Source organism: Fusarium graminearum, chromosome 2, assembly GCF_000240135.3.
Source record: "Fusarium graminearum PH-1 chromosome 2, whole genome shotgun sequence".
Lineage (NCBI taxonomy): Eukaryota > Fungi > Ascomycota > Sordariomycetes > Hypocreales > Nectriaceae > Fusarium > Fusarium graminearum.
In genome coordinates this window covers 7,617,420-7,629,306 of record NC_026475.1, presented here as the reverse complement: position 1 = coordinate 7,629,306, position 11,887 = coordinate 7,617,420, and the positions used below count along the sequence as shown (strand labels likewise).

Below are 11,887 nucleotides of genomic sequence, written 5' to 3'. Positions count from 1 at the left end.
GAGTCACATAAGTCTTTCACCATAATAATGTCCAAAACCCTTAAGATTGCCGTTATTGCCGGCGACGGCATTGGCAAAGAAGTCATGCCCTACGGCGTCCGCTGTCTTCAAGCTGCATCAAAGAAATACAACCTCTCGCTCGAATTCACAGAGTTCGACTTTGCAAGCTGCGACTACTACGAAAAACACGGCAAAATGATGCCTGATGACTGGAAGGATACCCTTACGGCCTTTGACGCAATCTACTTTGGCGCAGTCGGCATGCCTGACCAAGTCCCTGACAACGTCAGTCTCTGGGGCAGTCTACTCAAATTCCGTCGCGAGTTCGACCAGTATATCAACCTACGACCGTGTCGTTTGATGCCGGGTATTCCCTGTCCACTGGCAGGTCGCAAACCAGGCGAGATTGACTTTTGGATCGTGAGGGAGAACACAGAAGGAGAATACTCCAGCGTTGGCGGAATCATGTTTGAAGGTACAGAGCGAGAGACTGTAATTCAAGATACCGTTATGACGCGTGTTGGAGTTGACCGTGTTCTTCGTTACGCGTTTGATCTTGCGCAAAGTCGACCGAGGAAGAAGTTGACGAGTGCTACCAAGAGCAATGGTATTGGCATCACAATGCCTTGGTGGGATAAACGCGTCGTGGAAATGAGCAAGAACTACTCAGACGTTGCTGTAGAAAAGTATCACATTGATATTCTAACAGCACACTTCGTCCAACGACCTCAAATCTTCGACGTCGTTGTTGGTTCTAATCTCTTTGGCGATATCCTGTCTGATCTCGGCCCGGCCTGCACAGGGACCATTGGCATCGCACCGTCAGCCAACATCAACCCAACAGCGAGTTTCCCAAGTCTATTCGAGCCAGTTCACGGTAGCGCGCCAGATATCTACGGGAAGGGCATCGCGAACCCTGTGGGTATGATCTGGGCTGGACAGATGATGCTGTCTCACTTTGGATACACCGACGCCGCGGATGGTATGATGGCAGCTATTGAGAATGTGCTAGCAAGGTCGGATCCTGCTGTCATGACTGCTGATGTAGGTGGAAAGGGAACCACGCAGTCATTGGGTGAAGCCATTGAGAAGGAGATCCTTTCATCTTAGAAACGCAGTGCAAATAAATGACTCAGTTTGGATTCATTTCTACTAAGCTGTTTATCTTTATTTCATAAAGACAATGAATCGAATAATGGAAATGCTGTAGCTTGGAACAATACCCTGGATATCAGCGACTATCACGTGGTCGATGTATCTCACGTTCACCCGCATGTGCTTCGTTGAGCAGTCACGGCTAACACGAAACATGTGTTTGAACAATACGGTTACAATTCCTTGCAATTGGTAATACTTGCGGCGCCAAGCTGTGTAGAAGATAACGTTACGCCGAATACCGAGGCTCCACAAACTCCGCAGCATCAAGACGAGAGGGGGATGTATTCTCCATGAAGCTTAAAAGTGAGGAGAGTCAAAGAAAGAAAACGTTGTTTCACAACTGTCTGTATCTAAAAGCACTGTAGTTTTTTTATTAAAAAAAAGTTACAAATCAGTTCTATGACAAAGACTAGTTCTTGAATACAACTTGTCTAAGTACGAGGTCGCCACTCCGCGGATGAAGTTAGTTAGTCAGATTAGTGTATCCAACGCTATTATCAATATGGGTGCGATGGGTCCGGGTTGTTACAGGAACCCGAAGACATCCACTCTTTCCGCAATCCTCATTAGTAATTACTATTGCCCTGGCGATGGCGTCATATATAATGCACCAGAGATGGCTGCGGTAGGTATATAGAAAGGCATGTGTCGCTATAGATAACCATCAGTCCAAAACCTCATTCCTGAACTACTTATGCTATTACTACAGAATCAACATATTCATCATGAAGGAAGCAATCGTCAAAAAGGACGCCTCTGTTGAGGTCGTCGACTCTCCCATCCCTAAGCCTGGTCCAGGCCAGGTACTCATCAAGGTTATCGTCGCAGGCATGTCAATCTACAGAACTCGACCTAGTCTGCACCTTACTAACACAATTCCAGGCACAAACCCCAAGGATTGGAAAATCCCTGCCTTCTATGGAACTGAGTCCAACAGTGGCGATGACATCGCTGGCCTTGTTGAAGCTGTAGGTGAAAACGTCGTCGGCTTCCACAAGGGCGATCGCGTAGCCGCTTTCCACGAGATGCTTACACCTCATGGTGCATTCGCAGAGTATGCCATTGCGCACTACTACACTACTTTCCACATCCCAGACTCCATATCTTACGAGGAGGCTGCCACTATTCCACTTGCTGCTTACACCTCTGTGTGCGCTTTGTTCCAAGAGCTGCAACTCCCTGACCCTTGGTCACCGCTTGCCAAGTTGGACGAGAAGCGTCCTCTTCTCGTGTATGGAGCTAGCACAGCTACAGCAGCTTTTGCTATCAAGCTCGCTGCTGCTGCCAATGTGCACCCCATTATCGCTGTCGGAAGCCAGCGAAGCGAATTTGTCAAGCCCTTCCTAGACGAGAGCAAGGGCGATTTGTTGGTCGACTACACTCTTCACGACACCGAAGACAAGCTTGTCGCTGCTATCCAGGACGCTATCAAGAAGAGCGGTGCCCCCGATGGTCGCTGTTGGGTAGCCTATGATAGCGTCTCCGAAGACTCAACAGTCAGACTCGTTACAAAGGCTATCGCTGGTCCTCCCGACGCCAATGGTCGCAAGCCAAGAATGACAAACCTCCTCATGAAGTCGAACGTCGAGGGCGTTGACCCCAGTGTCGAAATTGTCCACACAAAGGTTAGCCAGGTGCACGAGAAGAACGAGAAGGATCAGATGCTGGGCTTGACATGGGCTGCTGCGTTCTCTAGGGGACTTCGTGAGGGCTGGCTGACTGCCCATCCGTATATTGTTGGAAAGAATGGTCTGCAAGGACTTTCTGAAGGCCTCGTTGCCTTGAGAGACGGCAAGACAAAGGCCAACAAGTTCTTGACAATTCTGAGCGAGACTCCTGGAGCTACTGCTTGAGTATGTGTTTAGAACCTTACAGATAAGCCTCTATAAATTTAACCAATATTCTTTAACGCCTGTCTATGTGCCTTTTTGTCTTGATACACCTTTCTAACTACCCGTTTTATAGTATCTAGAGCATAATGTGTGATGTTTGCTTCAGCTGTCGTAAGTACGCTTTGGACTTGGTCTGACGTCCACATGAGGTTTGTTGAGGTTGAGAAGGACGCCGTCTAATAAAAATTAGTACGTGTCACGAATGTAAAACTCAAGACTTACCGAAGGGTTGAAGTTTGGGTTGGTACCATTTGGCAAAAGCGGGCAGTAAATGATATAAATGGTCTTCCCACTCTCACGCGTACCCCGAAACACTCTAGCATATTGAGTGAGATATCGTGACTCGACTTGTAAACCATCATCTGAGACCAGTTCAATGTTCTTCCTTGGACTGTGGAAGACTTCAGTTTCTTCTTGTAGTTCAAAGTCAAAGTCTGCAGCGAAGTGATGTAGGCGCTGCACAGCTGCTCCGGTCTGCACATCAGAGGATGAATCAAAAGAGATAAATATGTCAACGCCTCTTTCTGGCCTTGCAAGGACATGGTTGGGAAGATTGTTGGCCATTCCACAGTCCATTAGTCTTGTACGACCTTGAGCTTCCCATGGCGGAAAGTTTACGGCAGAACTGGCAGTCATGGTTACAAGACCCCTCCTATTTGCAACCTCGGGTTCAGCCGCTTGTGACCTGTATGATGAATGCTCAGAAGTATGTTCTCTTGCCATGGCAGGTTTCTCCAGCCCATAGAATGGATTAGGGTCGTGTCCTGCTCGGATCGGATTCCCCCAGAAACCTTCCAAACGCTTCGACTGCAAGAACCTGTTGAGCATGGCTACCAAACGCGCCATTACCGTGTCTTTGGGGATCGACACTAAGAGAGCTTTTATACACTCTGTCAACGGCCCCGCTGGTGCACCGGTACATTGTCCCAGTAGAAGTGAAAATGATTGCTCTGGGCGACGGTCGACCGAATGTCCAGAAACGAAAGTGCGTCCCCAGGACCAAGTGGGAACATATCGATTCAGATCTGCACTGCCTATCTCCAAAGGTGAAATCTCAAAGTACTGAAAAAGCTTCTTAGAACTAGTCTTGGGCTTGTTCTTAGAGTCTCTGTGCATTGGATCCATGTTTCGTGCGATGTTATCGTTCTGAATAGCTGTGGCCTTGACAGAAATAGTCTTGGGCTCGTATGAGTATCTCGGGACACGTCTGACAGCAGCGAGAATTGGCATCGGCTCCAACGCCTTGTCAATTCCCGATCTTTGCCAGAGCTTAGACCACTGAAATGTGGCTCTACTCAATCTCCCTTTCGGTTCTCTTGATAGAAGCTGATATGTTGCTGTGAGAGTAGAATAAAGGTCCATGACACTCAATCCAATAATGCTCTTCTGGGCTTTGCTCACTAGAGGACCAATTAGGAAGTAAATACCTCTTTTACTCCGCGCAACCTTGTCAAGAGCATACATACTCATCGGGTGCGCGAGTTCACTTGCTACAGTCATGTAGTGATCGACAAGCTTGGAGATATCGTGCTTGGCAATTGTGTAGTACGCTGCTATCGTCCAACAGCTTCCGCTCACACCGGCAGTCCAAGTGATGCAATCCCACAAGCCCGACTTTTTGGCAGCGGCCATGAAGCCTGCGAAGCCATACATAACTCTGTAGCCACCGCCTGAGCCCCCCAAGGAGAGGAGTGGAACATCTCTTGGGTCGACTATTTCGTCTGGTGGAAGACAAAGAAAGTGATGTAGTGAGTTTTTACCCTCAGATGAGATCCTCACCTTCCGCAAATGGATAAATTCTTGTTCTTTTGGGTGTAAAGACGAGCCATAACGGACTTTTGCATCCCACTGTAACTCGGGATACGTTGCTGTATCCATTCCATCGCGTTTCAGTGAGGTCTTCACTGAAGCTAAATCCGCAACTCTGGCGTACCATCTATCAATAATCCGCGTCGTCTTGTTCGATAAGGATGCTTTATTTGGTTCATTGTCCGGAGCTATTCGGGATGTCAAGGCCTTTCCATTTCTAAAGCGCGTTGGCGTTGTCTGATTGGCTGGTCGGAATCGCGATGAGATGGGCGTTGCTTGAACGAGGCTGACCAGCGCGCAGAGGCAATATATTTTGGCGTAAAGATAAGCTGGGGACTTTCGGATTGATGTCAAGATGACCATGTTGGTCGCTCCTTGGGAAATAAAGGCGCATGAGATTGAGGTCTAAGAGTAAAGTAAACAGCGGGAACTGAGTCTTTGCGTCATGGCTGACTTTTCTGTGTTAGCTCCAGATCCAACATTCAAGGGTTGATATGCAGAGTAACCACGTGGGATCACTTAGACACTGCAGTCGTCAACTTTACAGGCAGTGGATTTTGAGTGACTATGCCTTGACATTTGTATCTGATCGTATGTAAGAACATTCATCATATTTTCCAATGATGAGTAGCCAATGGACACAATTATCTTTTGACAGTTGTCCCTACCTACCTATCCTAGGTAGGGCTGGTCGAAGCTTGCCAGTTCAACAATCCCATTTTTGTTATCTGTATAGATGATAATTAGAGTTCATCTTTCAACATACAGAGCCACGCCCGGTTAGCTCAATCGGTAGAGCGTGAGACTCTTACGAGTACGCGATCTCAAGGTTGCGGGTTCGACCCCCGCATCGGGCTGTTCCTATAAAAACGATTGCAAACAAGCGATGGCATTTCTTTTTTACTGTATGTGGACATGCTCTGTCATGTTCAAGCCTACCTAGTAGTTAACTTGGCGCTATGGCGTCGGGTTGCTAACCACTGCCTGTGCAATGTTTTCAGGACATCATTTTTGTCAGAGTACTCTCTTTGTTATAAAGCATCACGTTCCGTTCAAGTCGTTCTCGGAATTAAACGCGATGCTATTTCTGATATTTGATCGAAAGAGAAAAGATCATTTGCATGTGAAATATGCCCTACCTGCAATTTCTTAGACCCTGGACCCTGAATCTTTTCAGTGCTATCATTAGCGGTCAAGGCGGTAGACGAACAACCATTGAAGCAAACAACAGCCCATTGACCAGTCCACCTTTGCTGCGGCTTCTCAACTGAACTACTGCTTTGTGAAACGCGGAAAACACAAAATATGCTTCATCCAATATCTCGGAGTATTGCTTCCAAATGAGGCTAGGTATCGCTGGGACTGTTACTGAAAAAAGGCATCGCTTCCAACGACGCAAGCCACGTTTGACCTAACTTGACCGCCGTTATTCCATATGAAGAAAAGCCTCAATTCTCTTGTGCTTGGCATTTGCTGGTAGCACCTCTGATTCGTTACAGCATTTCAACATCGACGGTGTTGTTGCTGTTGGTGGGTTCTTTGCCTTTTTGTTTATCTTAACGATCGCGATTGTCAGTGAGGCAGCCAAGAGGGCCCAGACCACAAACGTGCAGGGCATTATTGAGCTTGCCAAGACACTATCTGGGGAGGATCTGGAGCGCTAAACTCGCTGTGAAGTCTTGGTCGACAGTGATCCAACAAGCACAGCATACAGTAACTGCTATCAAAACATGAAGCGCGAATTTAACTAATCGAGAGCAAATAGACAATGGCAATGCAATGAATATTGAGTTTGTCTCATGTTGACAAGTTCGATTGTGCAAATTAGACTTGGCCCACGGTCCATCACCTCATTCAAGTGCCCGTATCCTGATCCAAGCAAGCCCCGTTGCGGGACCAATATTCATGCATACCACGACGCAGCTGAGATCTGGTCTAGTGGGTAGCAGAAAAGTCGGCCTCCTAAGTCTTAGGATATAAAAATAAGTAGTCTAAGACGCTTAATCTAAATGGCCTAAGCTGCCCTAATAATTTTGTCTCTTATGCTTCCAGCGGTCTTTTTCTGATACCCTGAGGCTAGTCCAAGTCTCCCCAATCAAACAAAGCCACTTCACATCACCCAACGTCTCTGTCTCTATTTTACTTAACGTGCCTCGCCTAACCATCTTTCTCGGCGCCGCCGAAGACACTAAGGAGAAAATGTCAGCGTCAATCAGTCCATAGGCTGAATCAGCTAAGCTTATCTGAGTTTTGGTCACCGATGATGCGCTGGCGCACCGTTTACAGGCTGAGGCTCTGCAGTTGATGCATATCTGCTATTCCCAATGAGATGATATCTTGCATAAGGCTAGCCAAGTCATAACCCCATATCCGACACGCTGGTTGACAGATGCAAGCTGGACATTAAAATCTGGTTTAGTGAGAGAGGGCCAAGGTTTATTGACCGTTCTATTTTGAATCCTCCTCGCTTTCTCTCGTCTAGTCACTTTCGCTTGTTTATTCTCCTGAGCAACCTTAGGCCATCCTTGTCGTTGTGGCTTTGCTTCTTTTTGTTATTATAAACCTGTCATTATTCCCTGTTGTTTATGATCTGCATGATCTCATTTCCTTTGGCTTTGGCGACAACAATAATTATTAATCCCTTTCTTGCTATTCTTCCATCACACATCGTTACTGGGAGCATCGGTGTCTCAGTTGACAAGACTCAAAGAAAACATGACGGTAGCTACGATATGCTCCAGAGGTACTAGCCAAGAGCCGCAATTTATCGATTACCCAAAGCCACGTCAAGGGTCAGTAGCCATGTCAACAATTTTTGCAGCAGGGTTTAACATGTGACAGCCCAGAGACAACAATAAAACAGAGAAAACTTGACAACCCAGTATTAAGTGGCTCTATATTGGTCTTTATCGCATTCATGTGAGTTTCTTGGCTGTGCGTTGTGAACTCTACTGACTTTACAAGAATCAACTTAATCCGCTTCATCCGTGAAATAGTCTGGACGAATGCAGGTTTCGGATCTTTAAGAGGCATTAGAGAAGCTCTGGAAGTTTATGAAGCGCGATATGACCCAGCAGTAATCCCGTTGCCAAATACCACCGCACAAGCAGACATTGAAAGCCAGCAAACAGCAACACCTCCAGAGTCTGTCATCGATGAGTCACCATCAAAAGCACCATATTACTCAGTCGCCGATTACAGGAAATTATATCTATCTGGAAAAGCCACTCCCACAGATGTCGCCAACGCCTTATTGCCGCTTATTCGACGAGACATCAACCCTAAGGGTAAACACTCTACCGCCTGGATCAGCACAAGAGTCGATCTTGTTCTAAAAGCAGCCGAGGAATCAACTATCAGATATCGTGAGGGAAGACCTCTTGGTCCCCTTGACGGTGTGCCAGCAGCTATCAAAGATGATTTTGACATGGACGGATATGAGATGACGATGGGATCAAAGAATAACTACGCTGGCAAGGCAGTCAGCACAGGGTCTATCACCAATTGGTGTGTTGGAAAGCTTCAAGATGCAGGCGTGATTGTTTTGGGAAAGCTCAATATGCATGAATTTGGAATGGGTATGCAAGTGTGTTTCTAACCTTGTCTGGGTGCATGCTGATGTGATGTCAAGATACCACAGGCAACAATCCCAACCACGGCACACCGCTCAACCCTTTCAACTCAAAGTACTATTCTGGCGGAAGCTCATCAGGTGCTGGGTACGCGGTTGGTGCAGGATTAATCCCCATTGCTTTGGGCGGTGACGCAGGAGGCAGTATTCGAATTCCATCCTCTTACTGCTCAGTCTTTGGTCTGAAACCTACTCATGGACGTCTCTCTTCATTCCCGACACCAAATCCTGCTCCAACCTGCTGTGTGCAAGGCCCTATAGCAGCAGACATGTACTCTCTCGCAACAGTCTACGACATAATCGCCGATCCTCATCCGACATCTCGCTTCCCCCGTCTTTACCGAGAGCCTTCAAGACCTTTGGCAAAGCTACTCGGCATCTACGAACCGTGGTTTGACTTGGCAACGCCAGGCGTCCAAACCATCACTAGAAGAATGATCGACAAGCTCTGCACAGAGTACAATTACGAGATTGTCCCTATCACCATCCCTTTCACAGAAGAAGGGCAGATCGCTCACGCCATGACTGTCTTGGCGGACGCAGCGTCTCTCCTCCCAGAATCAGCAAACACAACAGCTGCGAACAAACTTCTACTCGCCATGGGACGAACGACACCAGCTGGAGACTACGTCTTGGCCCAAAAGCTCCGGAACCTATTGATGCAACATCTTGCGCATCTTTGGCAGATGCACCCCGGCATGATGATCATCACGCCGACAACAGCTTGCGGCGGTGCGCCGATAAGACGTGGAGCGAGCGAGCTGAAGCATGGGCTAAGCGATGGAGACTTGACAATAGAGAGCATGACGTATGTTTGGCTGGCCAACTTCTGCGGCATGCCTTCTTTGTCTATTCCTGCTGGCTTTGTTGTGCCGGTGGGTCAAGAACGAGCAGGTGAAGAGGCTGATGAGAATACCGTCGGCAAAGTCCCCATTGGGTTGATGGCTACGGGCGAATGGTGTAGTGAGAAAGCTCTTCTTGAGTTTGGAGTAGAGGCTGAAGCTGTTGGAAGTGATAAGAGGTGCAAGCCGCCTACTTGGGAAGATGTACTGAGCCAAGCTAAGACGGTCGCTCAGAGCCAAGAGAAGAACTATAGTTCAGACAGTGTCTAAGGTCCTTTATCGGATGGAGTTGAGGAATACCCAAGGTTGAACGACATAATTAGAAAGCATCTCATAATGAGTGAAAAATTCATTTATTTACACGTTTCACAAGAGAAGAGTTATAGAGTGAAATATCTTGACGTCAAGTTGTAATTTATTCATCCTAATTAAGACTATCCCAGGCCAAATCGGTCCAGATCATATTATTTTGGCTGTACTAATGTCTTTTTATCCACATCTAACATTCCCATCAATCCATATAAACGCTCATTTTTCTCTATTTTACTACCACCTGCGAACAACCGCCCTGCGCCCAGGATATGTCGGCGCGACTGTTGCATTCTTTCCCGAAACTCCGCCTGAAGGCAAAAGAACCGGGATATCATTAGCTGCAGGGTGAGGAGGAGCCTCGGCAACCGACTCTGGTACAGCTGAGTACTTGGACGATGGAGGATGCTTCATCGCCTCCCCGATGGCCATCTCACCGCTATGTTCTTCCATAACGGTGTGCTCGGGTGCTGTTGGGTGCTCCGCAGCTGGGACTTCGGCTGCTGGTGCCTCATGAGTAGGTGCAGTAGGGTGTTGAGCCATGGTGGGGGGCGCTGCTGCAGGTTCCTCGATCACGACATGCTCAGGTGCCGCTGGTACTTCAGCGACAGGGTGTTCAGTGGCTACAGGTGCTGCAGGCTCCTCGACAACGGGGTGCTCAGCAGGTGGTTGAGCTGGATGTTCAGCGGGAGGCGCAACGACGGTATGTTCAGCGGGAGGCGCAACGACGGTATGTTCGGCAGGCGGCGCAACGACGGTATGCTCAACTGGCGGTGCGACGGCAGTATGCTCGGCAGGAGGCACAACAACGGTATGCTCAGCGGGAGGTGCAACGACAGTGTGCTCAACTGGCGGTTCAACGACTGCAGGGTGTGTAGGGGGTGCAACAGCATGAGCAGGAGGAGCCTGCTCGGTGACTGTATGGATGACAGTAACATGGACAGGCTTCTCGACCTCGACAGTGTGAACAACCTCAACGGGCTTTTCAACGGTCTGTGTGTGGATAACCTCGACTGGCTGCTCGACAGTCTGAGTGTGAACAACTTGGACGGGAACCTCGACGGTGTGAGTAACAGGGACTTCGACTGGCTTTTCAACTGGCACCTCAACGACAGAAGTATGGATCACTGTGACGGGTACTTCGACTGGCTTCTCGACAGGCACCTCCATAATTTGAGTGTGAATCAATGTGACGGGCACCTCAACTGGCTTCTCGACTGGTACCTCAACGACAGAAGTATGGACGACAACGTTCTCCACGACGGATGTATGGATAACGGTAACAGGCCTCTCAACCTCGTGGACAGAAGTCTCGATAACTGTAACGGGTTTATCGACCTCAACAACAGCGGTGTGGACGAGGGTGACGGGCAGCTCGACGGTCTGATGAACGACTGAGGTTTCGGTAACCATAACTTGCTTCTCAACCTCGACGACTGAAGTATGAATGAGTGTCACAGGCTGTTCAACGGTCTGGTGGACAGTCTCGACAACAGTGACGGGCTGCTCGATTGTTTGGTGAACGACGGAAGTCTCAGTGACCTTGACCTCCTTCTCAACCTCGACCACTGAAGTGTGAATCAATGTCACGGGTTGCTCGATGGTCTGGTGGACTGTCTCGACAACTGTGACAGGCTTCTCAACTTCGACTTCGACGACCGAGGTAACTAAATGCTCGACAGGGACGGTGACATGCTGGACCTCTGTCTCTGTCACGGTGGCATGTTGAATTTCTGTTACCACCGCGTGTTGGGTCTCTGTCACCACCGAATGTTCTGTAACGGTCACATGAACCGTCTCGTGGACTGTCTCGGCAGGTAGATGTACTGTCTCCGTTACATGAACTGTCTCTGCAGGTAGATGCACTGTCTCGGTCTCGTGGACTGTCTCGGCGGGTAGGTGTACTGTCTCGGTGACGGGCTCGCAAACTGCCTCAGCAGGTGGTGGGTTCCTTCGAAAGAAAGGTGGTGAGGCCGCCGCCAGGCCAGCCAGGGTCGACACCGAAAGGAATGTTGATAGAAGCATGGCCTCTAAAGCGGAAGTTCGACGTGGTGGCTAGGGATGGACGGATTAAGCAATGAATTTAGCGATACCAGCTCGCGTGGTAGAAAAGAAAAAAGGAGAGACAAATTAACGACTGTAATTAAGACAATTAATTGAGAATGGAATGAATGATACACACACCAGGCGAGTATGAAAGAGAAAGGGAAGAAAGGGGAAGGAGGATGAAAGGGAAGTCACAGGCT

At 48.4% G+C, this 11,887-nt stretch overlaps 5 protein-coding genes and 1 non-coding gene across 6 annotated transcripts; 4 read left to right on the top strand and 2 right to left on the bottom strand.

The window, feature by feature from the left end:
• Positions 1 to 27: 27 nt before the first annotated feature.
• On the top strand, positions 28 to 1,110 carry FGSG_03174 (uncharacterized protein; the record flags this gene model as incomplete). Its single annotated transcript, XM_011324289.1, has 1 exon — positions 28 to 1,110. One exon carries the CDS (start codon positions 28 to 30, stop codon positions 1,108 to 1,110), a length of 1,083 nt encoding a protein of 360 aa, XP_011322591.1.
• A 773-nt stretch (positions 1,111 to 1,883) lies between these two features.
• Positions 1,884 to 3,011, top strand: FGSG_03175 (uncharacterized protein; the record flags this gene model as incomplete). The annotated part of the gene is made up of 2 exons (XM_011324288.1): positions 1,884 to 1,950; positions 2,041 to 3,011. The coding sequence occupies 2 exons, from the start codon at positions 1,884 to 1,886 to the stop codon at positions 3,009 to 3,011; spliced, it is 1,038 nt and encodes a 345-aa protein (XP_011322590.1).
• Positions 3,012 to 3,074: 63 nt separating this feature from the next.
• FGSG_03176 (uncharacterized protein) lies at positions 3,075 to 5,222 on the bottom strand (the record flags this gene model as incomplete). The annotated part of the gene is made up of 4 exons (XM_011324287.1): positions 3,075 to 3,104; positions 3,170 to 3,226; positions 3,273 to 4,450; positions 4,517 to 5,222. 4 exons carry the CDS (start codon positions 5,220 to 5,222, stop codon positions 3,075 to 3,077), a joined length of 1,971 nt encoding a protein of 656 aa, XP_011322589.1.
• Positions 5,223 to 5,633: 411 nt separating this feature from the next.
• FGSG_20619 lies at positions 5,634 to 5,716 on the top strand. The gene has a single exon. It is a non-coding gene; the product is annotated as a tRNA-Lys (tRNA).
• Positions 5,717 to 7,574: 1,858 nt separating this feature from the next.
• On the top strand, positions 7,575 to 9,602 carry FGSG_03177 (uncharacterized protein; the record flags this gene model as incomplete). Its single annotated transcript, XM_011324286.1, has 4 exons — positions 7,575 to 7,651; positions 7,701 to 7,778; positions 7,824 to 8,437; positions 8,491 to 9,602. The coding sequence occupies 4 exons, from the start codon at positions 7,575 to 7,577 to the stop codon at positions 9,600 to 9,602; spliced, it is 1,881 nt and encodes a 626-aa protein (XP_011322588.1).
• A 276-nt stretch (positions 9,603 to 9,878) lies between these two features.
• Positions 9,879 to 11,666, bottom strand: FGSG_03178 (uncharacterized protein; the record flags this gene model as incomplete). The annotated part of the gene is made up of 1 exon (XM_011324285.1): positions 9,879 to 11,666. The coding sequence occupies one exon, from the start codon at positions 11,664 to 11,666 to the stop codon at positions 9,879 to 9,881; it is 1,788 nt and encodes a 595-aa protein (XP_011322587.1).
• Between the last annotated feature and the right edge of the window lie 221 nt (positions 11,667 to 11,887).